This window comes from Capra hircus, chromosome 2, assembly GCF_001704415.2.
Source record: "Capra hircus breed San Clemente chromosome 2, ASM170441v1, whole genome shotgun sequence".
NCBI lineage: Eukaryota > Metazoa > Chordata > Mammalia > Artiodactyla > Bovidae > Capra > Capra hircus.
In genome coordinates, this window is record NC_030809.1 from 17,113,588 (window position 1) to 17,125,756 (window position 12,169).

Sequence of the window (12,169 nt, forward strand, 5' to 3'; positions counted from 1 at the left end):
CTAATTAATAAACGAGTGAAGGAAAATTTCTTTCTTCTTTTTTTCCTTTTTGGCTGTGTTGCATGGTTTTCATTAGTTCCCTGACCAGGGACTGAACACAGGCCTCAGCAGTGCTGAGTCCTAACCACTGGACCTCCAGGGAATTTCTGGAAAAAAAAAAAAAAAATCACAGGGCGTTGCTGTGACGTGGGGAGGTCTAGACGTGAGTCTGTGTAATTAGCAAGAAGAATCATTTCAAGCTCCTGAATTGGAAAAAAAAAAATTACTGGAAAAAATGCCTGTTTCTAGGTCTGAAGAAGAAACCCATACAAAAAGAGCACTGGATGTCTTGTGCCAGACAGCAAGGAAGCTATCAAAGACTAAGGGGGTCTTGCCAAGAGGACACAGGAGCCAGTTTGAAGGAGTGCCCAAGATGGGGCAATCTGGACATAAAAACATGGTCATAATGACTGAAAGGGTTTGAGACACATTAAACATATTTTAAAATCTGATTAAAACTTCAGGTTTGATGCTTAAATGCATAATGATGCTTAAAACAATAACATACTCATTGCTGACTTAAGAAAGTGGCTAGGGCATCAACTGATTATACTAAAAAATGATAATGTAGAAAAAAGGCAAGCATGTATTCTGTCTTTCCTACAGAAGTCATGAAACACTTGATATATAGAGAAGGAATAAGAGAATTAGGAAATCATCATTTTGAACCTAGACAACAGAGTACATCATGAGAAACACTGGGCTGGATGAAGCACAAGCTGGAATCAAGATTGCCAGGAGAAATATCAATAACTTCAGTAATTCAGATGACACCACCCTTATGGCAGAAAGTGAAAAAGAACTAAAGAGACTCTTGGTGAAAGTGAAAGAGAGTGAAAAAGTTGGCTTAAAGCTCAACATTCAGAAAACGAAGATCATGGCATCTGGTCCCATCATTTCATGGCAAATAGATGGGGAAACAGTGGAAAACAGTGGCTGACTTTATTTTGGGGAGCTCCAAAATCATTGCAGATGGTGACTGCAGCAATGAAATTAAAAGACACTTATTCCTTGGAAGGAAGGTTATGACCAACCTAGATAGCATATGAAAAAGCAGAGACATTACTTTGTCAACAAAGGTCCGTCTAGTCAAGGCTATGGTTTTTCCAGTGGTCATGTATGGATGTGAGAGTTGGACTGTGAAGAAGGCTGAGCACCGAAGAATTGATGCTTTTGAACTATGGTGTTGGAGAAGACTCTTGAGAGCCCCTTGGACTGCAAGGAGATCCAACCAGTCCATCCTAAAGGAAATCAGTCCTTGGTGTTCATTGGAAGGACTGATGTTGAAGCTGAAACTCCAATACTTTGGCCACCTGATGCAAAGAGCTGACTCACTTGCAAAGACCCTGATGCTGGGAGGGATTGAAGGCAGGAGGAGAAGGGGACAACAGAGGATGAGATGGTTGGATGGCATCACTGACTCAATGAACATGAGTTTGGGTGAACTCCGGGAGTTGGTGATGGACAGGGAGGCCTGGCATGCTGCGGTTCACGGGGTCGCAAAGAGTCGGACACAACTGAGTGACTGAACTGAACTGAATGATCCTAAATGGACAGTAAAACCATTAGGTACAGGGTTGATGGAGAACTTTATAATGGACAGGCTGACATCATCTGCATCCACTGATCAATCTAACATCAGCAGAAGAAAGACAACCAGTACTGCCCAACAGAAGCACCAGCCCCATCCATGAAGCACCAGCCCCATCCATGAAGCACCAGCCCCATCCATGAAGAATTCCTGTTCCCACCCCCTCAACTGAGGCTGAATCTAACCAAATGCAAAAGAACAGAGGATAGAGGAACATGGTTATATGTGAAACCACAGCATGAAACACCAAACATGAGATTTTTCTACAAAACAAATGGCCCAGTTGCTACAACAAATAATAGTATTAAAAGAAGAGGGCAAGAACTATTACAGATTAAAAGCGATTAACAGTCATTAAAAAAAAAAAAAAGTCATATCAACCAAACTCAGTTTGTGGACTATGCTTGAAGACTGATTCGAACAACCTGAAAAACAACATTTTTGGTGGAAATCAAGGAAATCTGAACACTCACAGGGTATTATTTTATGCTTAGGTTTTTAAGTGATATTATGATTATGATATGGAAATGATGTTGTACATGAGGAGGAGAAACAGGAGGCAAGAAATAAATGAAACAGGAATGTTAATAATTTGTTAAATATCAACAAGATGTTAGTAAATTGCTGAAACCTGGTCATGGCTAGGAAAGGGCTTGCTCTATTATTCCCCAGTTTTATGTATATTTTCCACAATAAAAACTAAAAGGGGTGGTGGAGTGGGGTCCCAACACCAGTGGCTTCTCCATGCTGCTTCTCCTCACCTCCCTAAGCTGAGGTTTCTGCTCTGGCCAGCTCAGTTGAGAGCTTTAAACCTTTCTTTAAATAGTGCCTCAGAAGTCTTACATGACATTCAGCAATGTTCCTCTCATAACCCTGGCCACTTGACAGTCAACACAGGCAGAGCTAACTAATTCACAGATTTTAATAATCACTGCTTTCTATGAAAAAAGGAATATTGGCTTTAAAAATACACAAAGGCATCCGGAAGCTGCCCCAAGAACACCAAAATTTCAGACTACTCACTACATGTTCATACAGGCAGCTCTGGATTGATACAACAAAATACTGGATGCCAAAAATTCTGTACAGCAACATCTGAAGAAGCATCATGGACAGTTAGAACTAGAAAGAAGGAAATGGAATGCTGGCATCCAACACAGGCACTGACGCATGCTCTGTCTAAACAAGTCTGAACTTGGAGGAAGTGTTAAACCACAGAGATATGAATCAGAGTGAGGCAAGCTATAAGGCTGAGGTAGGACAGCAAGCTGATTCATGCCAACAGTCATGCCAATAAAACGCTTGCCCACCAATTTAACAGAACCCCGCCAATGCACACGTACCCAGAGCTGGCAAACAACCCTGGTGTGAAACAACAGGAGGCTACCTTGCCAATCAGTGATGAGGGAGAAGAGGATTTTTAAAAAATGTTGCAATTTTAAGGCTTTTTTTGGTTTTTTAATTTTTGGAAACTGACATCTATCCAAAGATAAATGACTGCTTAGTTCAGCAGTAATGCCAGGAAAATGCATTGTGGATTACCAGACTAAGTGGGTTAGTGGGTGGACACACACAGGTGAAAAGCAAGGGACGTACAGCATAAACATGTACTCTGTTGCTGCGGACTGAACAGGGCTAAGTGCTACAGCACCCACGCTCCATTTACTGGGCAGCCTTTACTGCCAGACAGTGCGCGTGTATGTCCAAAGAAGAGGTCTTTAGGTACATGACTTATTTAGCTGGTATTTTATACAATTAAGGTTTTTACATCTTAGAGAACAGAAACAAGACCACAGAGGACTTATTTTTTTCTTGAGGTTTGAGATTTTAAGGCTCATAATTCACTAACTTTAAAATCCCCTGGGCATCTTCAAATTCTGTTTAGTTTACAGGCTGAATTTTAAGGGGGGAAACCTGAAAGGAGTTGATGGAGTTGATGGAACTACAGAGAAAATGCTTTCCCACATTCACCATCCTGCTTTTGCCCACAATCATCTTTCCCTTTTTATTTTCAAAGTCAAAAATATCAATTTTATTACATTATACATACCCTTTCAACAACATGAACAAAATATTCTGCTGGGTGCAGATGTATTCAACAGTAGGAGTTCTTGTACCAATTTGTCTTCTGAGAATATTGTTGAAAATTTGAGCCACGTCTTTCTTGCCCTATTAGGGAAACAAAAATAGCAAAATACCTGACTAAATACCCAATGCCTGTCCACACTCCCAGATAAATGCAAACCAAGGTACTGACTAAACACCCAATGCCTGTCCACACTCCCAGATAAACTCAAATCAAGGTACTGACTAAATACCCAATGCCCATCCATGCTCCCAGATAAACTCAAATCAAGGTACTGACTAAATACCCAATGCCCATCCATGCTCCCAGATAAACTCAAATTGAGGTACTGACTAAACACCCAATGCCCATCCATGCTCCCAGATAAACTCAAATCAAGGTACTGACTAAATACCCAATGCCCCCCATGCTCCCAAACAGAACTCAAATCAAGGTACTGACTAAATACCCAATGACCATTCATGCTCCCAAATAAACTCTAATCAAGTTACTGACTAAATACCCAATGGCAGGTGAGGTGAAGTCACTCAGTCGTGTCTGACTCTTTGTGACCCCATGGACTGTAGCCTACCAGGCTCCTCCGTCCAGGGGATTCTCCAGGTAAGAATAGGAGTGGGTTGCCATTTCCTTCTCCAGGGGATCTTCCTGACCCAGGGATCGAACCCAGGTCTCCCGCAGTGGAGGCAGATGCTTTAACCTCTGAGCCACCAGGGAAGCCCATCCACATTCCCAGATAAACTCAATCAACATACTGATTAAATACCCAATGCCCATCCACCCTCCCAGATAAACTCAAATCATGGGTCTGCGTATTTATAATTATGACTGAGTATCTGACTTTAAAACATTCACAGACATTGCATTTTATTTTTTCCTTTATAATTCCAAGTTCCAGCAGTGAAATATTTTTGACATGAATAATGTGCTGACAAAGCGAAACCTAAACTGCACATAATCTCAGTGATTTCTAATTCTCAGAACGATGCTGACTCAGGTATGAAAACAAAGCCTTGCTATATGCTTACATTGTTCAGGGATCTGATTCCCATCCAAAGGGAGCAAGCAGCTTCAAATAGGATGCTCGTATTGTAAACAATACATGCAGCTTCCTTTTAACAGTGATGGAAGGAGGAGAAATTGTATTCTGCTATTATAATAAAAATGAAAGAATTCTGTAAGAAGTTGAGCTTTAATGGCATGTAGACATATCCTTCTATTTTTTTTTGGGTGGGGGAGGGCAGCACAGCTTGTGGCTTGCAGGATCTTACCTCCCTAATCAGGGATTGAACCTGGGCCCTTTGTAGTGAAAGTGCAGAGTCCTAACTACTGGACCACCAGGGAATTCCCCATCTCCTCCTATTATACAAGGTCTACTTGGGAAAAATTTTATATAGATTAACAGTCAAGGTACTAAGTATCACACGACTCAATAGTTCAGAGATCAGAGTTCCACCACTGTACTTTGCTCAACAAAATAGGTGGTTGTTAACTTCATATAGTGAAACTGTCTTGATCAGAAAGCTGCACAAGGAAGCAACAAATGAAGAAGGGAGTTTCAGAATGGCCACTTGTTACAAGGCTGACAAGTCTGCAGGGGAGTGAGGGAAACATTAAAGCTTTCCAGCACCGAGATCACCCTGGGGCCTGTGCTAGGTTAGGGGTAGTAACGGCAATCTTGAAAACCAGTCTCAAGGGCACACATTTCTTTTAAATTTATGTCTCTAGAGTCCCAAATGAACATTAAGATCAGGGTCCAGGCTGGGGAATAGGATGGGCAGACAAAGGAGGAGGAACTGGATGGTCCCAATGCATTCCCACCTTTGCAGTGGAAATAAAAATTGTTGCTAGAATTTGACACTCTATGAAAAATATATGAAATCAGCTACACAAATGAAAATATCATAGTTCTGTTCTTTTTTTTTAGTAAAGAGCTTTTCATGTGGTCCATTTAAGAAACTTTGGGTTTGTTACATAATTGCTTCTGCTTTATGTTTTGGTTTTTTGGCTGTCAGGCATGTGAGAGATCTTAGCTCCCTAACCAGGGACTGAACCCACAGTCCCTGCACTGGAAGGCAAAGCCTCAACCACTGAACCACCAGGGAAGTTCCTCTGTTCTAAAAGATAGAAATAAATTTTGTTCTCTTTTAATTGTCTACTGATAGTACATTCAAGTAACCTATGAACCACACTTTCTTCAGCCTTCTCCAAAACTGAACGTGGCTGTATGTGCATGCTAAGTCACTTCAGTCGCGTCTGACTCTTTGCAACTCTATGGACTATAGCCCACCAGGCTCGTCTGTCCTTGGGATTCTCCAGGCAAGAATACTGGAGTAGGTTGCCATGCCCTCCTCCAGGGGATCTTTCTGACGCAGGGATCAAACCCACGCCTCTTATGTCTCTTGCACTGGCAGACAGGTTTTTTACCACTAGTGCCACGTGAGAAGCCTAAACCTGCCTATAGATGTCTGTCATTTTCTCCCCTGTTTTTTAGGTACCTAAACAGACAAAGGTCCGTCTAGTCAAAGCTATGGTTTTTCCAGTAGTCATGTATGGATGTGAGAGTTGGACTATAAAGAAAGCTGAGCACTGAAGAACTGATGCTTTTAAACTGTGGTGTTGCAGAAGACTCTTGAGAGTCCCTTGAGCTGCAAGGAGATCCAACCAGTCCATCCTAAAGGAAATAAATTCTGAATATTCACTGGAAGGACTGATGCTGAGGCTGAAACCTCAATACTTTGGCCACCTGATTTGAAGAACTGACTCATTTGAAAAGACCCTGATGCTAGGAAAGATTGAAGGTGGGAGGAGAAGGGGACGACAGAGGATGAGATGGTTGAATGGCATCACCAACTCAATGGACATGAGTTTGAGTAAATTCCGGGAGTTGGTGATGGACAGGGAGGCCTGGTGTCCTGCAGTCCACAGGGTCACAAAGAGTTGGACATGACTGAGCAACTGAACTGAACTGAACTGGCACAGACATCCAGCCCCTCAGGATGATAAATGTTGGGGTTTAAACAAAGCACATCCATAACAGAGCATCAAAGAGGGGGACTGCTCATGACCATGCCAGAGCCCTTCATTATATGCTTCTCAGACTAGTTTACTCAAGACTGTTACCAAGGTCCATTCTTCTCACTAATAAATACACTAAATATCTAGCAAGTCCTGATTTGGCTGTATAAACCTGGGCAACAATAACAAAGTGCTGACCAGGGATGAGCAGGAAATATAAACGAGTGCAGCAGGCCTGCAGTAGAAAAGCAAGCTGTGTTGTCTGGGGCATACCCGAGTATGGATGCCCCATACTGATGTCCAGGCTGAGGGGCCATGCAGGGCTACAGGCCCCATGCTGCCAGATTTTTCAAGGGAAGCCAGAAATTCCAAATTGTGTATAAAATCTCCTGTCGTTTTGATGGTATCCTAATTTAAATATTTCAAAGCAGTGCCATGCAGACAAAACATATATAATGTCTACTGCAATGAGTTTTCAGCAGGTTAAAGAAACAAACAGAAAAACTAGATGTTCTCCAAGATCTTATCCGCAGATTCCCAGGTGGCGCTAGTGGTGAAGAACCCACCTGCCAATGCAGGAGATGTTTAGGAGACCCGGATTCAATCCCTGGGAAGGGAAGATCCCTGGAGGAGGGCATGGCAACCGATTCCAGTACTCTTACCTAGAGAACCCCATGGACAGAGGAGCCTGGCGGGACACGGTCCACAGGGTAGTAGAGTCAGACACAACTGAAGCGACTTAGCATGCACACAAGATCTTATCTACCTCAAAAATTCTAACGTTCTATGGTCTTCTTTAGATTACTTATTCTTTGAGAGCCAAGGACCAGTGAATTATGTAAAACAGCATCTATTTAATAAATATACCTGAATGAAAGGGTCTAACAAATACCTAAAAGACTTCATATACAATGTCGTCAAAGAAGGGGGAAAGCCACGGCCTACGCCTGCGGCACGCTCGAGTCCCCAGCCTGGCGCCGCTGATGAGGCACGCAGCCCGGGCGTGCTTGCTGGTCAGCACCCCCGAGCCAAGAGCCCAGCCGGAGTCTTAAAACAGTTCAGAAGGCAGGGCGTAGGAAAAGGACTATGGATAGTTAGAGTTTTTGAAAAACAGAAAACCTATTTCTTACCTCAAAGTCAATGAGCTGCAGATCAGCTACCAGGGTGCTGAGGAGCCCACTGTTGTACAGTTCTTGAGCGAGCTGTGCCACTGCCTCTGTCTGCGGCTCCTTCTCGTTTGTGCCATATAGAATTTCCTTCATGGCAACCAGATTCTTGGAAACTTCTTCTGTAGCCTGATTTTGGGGGAAGAAGAGAAGAACAACTCATTTTAATAAACATAAATAAAACACCTACATTTGCTCAATACCTTCTCTATATATTACATACCCACAGAAGGGACACAAAGGTGGGCAGGCCCCATCCCTGCCCTCGGCAGTAAAACACTGCACATGTGGGGACTAACGTGTGTGCTCAACAGGGAAGGCCAGCAGCTTCACAACCTGTACACCCCAACACTGAAAACAGGCTGTTAGAGTAGAAAGAGAACAGGAAGAATGGGTTCAGTTCTGCTCAAATGGGAGGGAAACCACATGGAAGAGGCAGCTGAGCTGCCCCTGAGAATGGAGACACCCTGACAAGCAAGGACTGGCTGGGGAGAAGCAGACTGAGGGGGAGGAATGGCATGAACTGGGGGCGAGGGACAGGCAGAGAACAGTTGTGGAGGGAGCGGTTGAAGAGATGAAGCCAAAAGAGGCTCTGAATGCAAAGCTAAAATGTCAGCAATATATTACAAGTCGCTAAAAAGCTTCTACTTTGGCCAAGATCAAAACAAGGGTCAGATTTACTTATCCCCATGAAAAAGATTAAAAAATGGGAGAAAATCTATCACATACTTAATTTTAAACACTGAACTTCGGGCAGCACAGGAGAGCAATCCCTGAGAGAAGGGAAACAAATGAAGTGACCCTCATGCCTGCTCAGCTCATTGCTAGACCACAACACAGGGAGGACAAGCTCCACATGAGGAGACAGAGCTGCGAATCTGTGGGGAGCCTTGGTCCTTTTTCAGGGCAAAGACCAGAGAGGAGAGCTCCACTGCAGAGTATTAGAGACCTGCAGAAGGCTTGCCTGCTTCTCCAGCTGAGCACTGGTAAACACACGCATGTGAGGAAAGTACCCAAGGCCAGGGAACAGAGCCATGGAGCTCACGCAAGGCTCCCATCAACGTGATGGAAAAACCTCGTTCGCAGGCACCAAGCAGAGCTCTCCAAGAGTTTTGTCTCTGCAGTTATAAAAGTTAGCCCGGGACTAAACTCCACTCTCTAACTAAACTTAAAAGCCAGCCTGCAAAGAATCAAAACTGGAAAATACAACCAATAATGGGGAGAAAAAAACAGTCAACAGTAACAGCTCTGCAAAGTGACCCAGATGGCAGAAATTAAACAAGGACATTAAAAGTTACTACAACTCCAGACAGTATGTTCAGGAAAAAAATGAGCATGTTAAGTAAAGATACAGAAGGCATTAGGAAAAAAAAAGACCAAAATCAAACACTTAAACGCTACAATTTCTGAAATAAGAATTACACTAGATGGGATTAACAGCAGATTAGACACTGAGGAAGAAATGGTTAGTAAATACGAAGACAGAGCAATAAAAGCTATCCCAAATGAAACACAAAGAGAGGGAGGAAAAACGCACATCAGTGAGCTACAGGATGACTGCAGGCAATCTAATACTGGGTTGGCCAAAAGTCTGTTCAGAATTTTTCTGTAAGAAGTTACAGGACCATCCAAATGAACTTTTTGGCCTACCCAATACATGTGTAGCTATAGTCCCCAGGGGAGGGGGAAGGACAGACAAAACACGTGAACACACAATGGCTGAAAAAGTTTCCCAATTTGATGAAAACTATAATCCCATGGAGCCAAGAAGTTAAAAAAAAAAAATCCTAAGCACAAGAAACAGAGAAAACAGTCAAATTGCTTAAATTCAGTGAGGAAAAAAAATCTTAAAAGCAACTAGAGGGGGAAAAACATTATGGACAAAGAATCAAAAACTGACAGTAGACTTGACAAAAATGATGCAAGTCAAAAGACAGCGGAGGAGCATCATCAAAGGTACCAAACTGTCACGCAGAATTCTATACCTAGTAAAAATATTACCCAAAAATGATGGTGAAATGAGGTTTTGAGACATAGAAAAGCTGACAAGTTTTGTCACCAGCAGTCCTGCATTATAGGAAGTGTTGGAGACTCAAGATGAGAATCTGTGTATACAGAAAAGAATGAAGAGCACTGGAAAGAGAGACGTGGATACATTTAAAGATCTTTCCATTGTTAAAAAAAGTCTTTAAAAGATAACTTAAAAAATTATGCTTAAAGTATCGTTTGTTTAAAGTATAAACAATTGTATTCTGGGTTTATGACATATGTAAGGGCCTTCCCTGGTGGCCCAGGCAGCAAAGAATCTCCCTGCAATGCAGAGGACCTGGGTCCGATGCCTGGGTCAGGAAGTTCCCCTAAAAAAGGGAATAGCTACCCCAATATTCTTGCCTGGAGAATGCCATGGACAGAGGAGTCTGGTGGGCTATAGTCCATGGGGTCACAAACAGTTGGACATGACTGAGTGACTAACACAACAACACAATTGTATTCTGGGGTTATGATATACATATAGAACAAGATATGTGTTAACAGCAGCTCAAAGAGGTACATGAAGCAGTATAGTATTTCCTGAAGACAAACCACAAGTTAAAAAAGCATATACTTAAGTCCTAAAAAAGACACCCAAAAAAACACACACAGTGAAGAAAACCAAAACTGTCACAGCTAATAAGCCAACAAAGTAGAATATTCAAGTTATGTGGAAAAACATAAAGGCTATAAAGAAGCTAAATAAACAAATATTTATGACCAGAAATATATTTTAGGGAGATTACTTAGCACAGATTCAGAGGGCATCAGCACTTCATGGTACTAAAGAATCATCTGTGTCCATGGTACTCCCTTTTACAACTTTCTAATCTTACCCAATGATCACACTGCTTCACCTTAAGTATTTCCAGTGTCTAGAAATGCAGTAATAGTAGACTTCAGAAACAGAAAATTGTTAGAAAATTTTATAGTTGAGACAAACACTGCCTCACTATAGTGTCTGCTGGTCTTGGGTCTGCAAGGCAGATATAGCAGTACCTGAATGTCTCTTCCACATGAAGACTACTCACTGAGAACAGCTTGCCTGTCTCTCCTAGAGAATCTCCAGAAAAACCTCTTCTCAACTTAACTATCCTTCTCAGAAAGGTAGGACTAATGCTCCAACTCCATCCTGATGGAATGATGGAGAAGACACCAGACCACCACTTTCCTGCAAATGTAAAGTAGCTCAGGGCTCCTTTAAGGAGTTTTGCAATTATTCATTCAAAGCTGGTTCTTTGAATAACACTGCAATGATAGCTTTAACTCTTCTCACTATTTAATTTCATTAACAGCCCATCAGTCAAACAACACTGTGTTCTAGACTGTGAAAGACATCCAAAATGTCAGCTATTGTTCTCATATTTGTACCACCTGAAAATCTGATAGGTAGGCGTGCCTCCCAAGGCCTTATCATTAACCAAAATGCTGAAATGGAAGTAACTGAATGGAGACTCACAGTAGGCCTTTGCATTATCACGCTCCTTTCAGTAATGATCTACTAGTCATCTCTGGGCTTCCCTTGTGGCTCAGCTGGTAAAAGAAGCTGCCTGCAATGCAGGAGACCTGGGTTCGATCCCTGGGTTGGGAAGATCCTCTGGAGAAGGAAATGGCAACCCACTCCAGTATTCTGGCCTGGAGAATTCCATAGACTGTATAGTCCAAGGGGTCACAAAGAGTCGGACACGACTGAGCGACTTTGACTTCACTTCAGTCATCTCTGGGCATGGCTGCTCAGCCACTAAACATATATATTTATTTCCAAATCATATTCAAAAGGCTTTTTATTAAATACTTTGATAAAATAAGAATATACTTTTCCTCCACATTTCCTGAATATAAGGAAATAGTTAATTTGGCACTATCTCTTTACTTAACTCTGTGCTGATTTTTACTGACTACTGTACTGCTTTCTTTTCTAAATGCTGTATCTTCCTAATAATCCCATTATGAATCCTTATTCAGTATCAACATTAACCAGATCTTTACATTTTCCAGTCTGCTGTTACTACCCTATCCTGCTAATAATGTCTTAGATTTCTGACACCAGTTTGTCGTTATCCTATACATAAATTTTAAGTAACTAGAACATACTTTTCCTGGGTCAGGAGATAAAAATCATTTCTCAACAGTAAATGTTCTCTTATAATTTAATTACATGTGTTGCCTTTTCAATTTCACTTCCTTAATCTTTATTCTTAAGATGATTCTCTTTGACAGGGAATAATCTGACATTTAGTA

At 41.9% G+C, this 12,169-nt stretch overlaps 1 protein-coding gene across 1 annotated transcript in view; it reads right to left on the reverse strand.

The window, feature by feature from the left end:
* The window catches only part of CAB39 (calcium binding protein 39), a 97,969-nt gene that overhangs the window by 21,436 nt on the left and 64,364 nt on the right, over positions 1-12,169 (reverse strand). Inside the window, exons 3-4 of the mRNA XM_018058417.1 lie at positions 7,862-8,026; positions 3,681-3,799 (exon numbers count right to left, since the gene is read on the reverse strand). Coding sequence (XP_017913906.1) covers positions 3,681-3,799; positions 7,862-8,026 — 284 coding nt within the window. The remainder of the gene's footprint in view (positions 1-3,680; positions 3,800-7,861; positions 8,027-12,169) is intronic.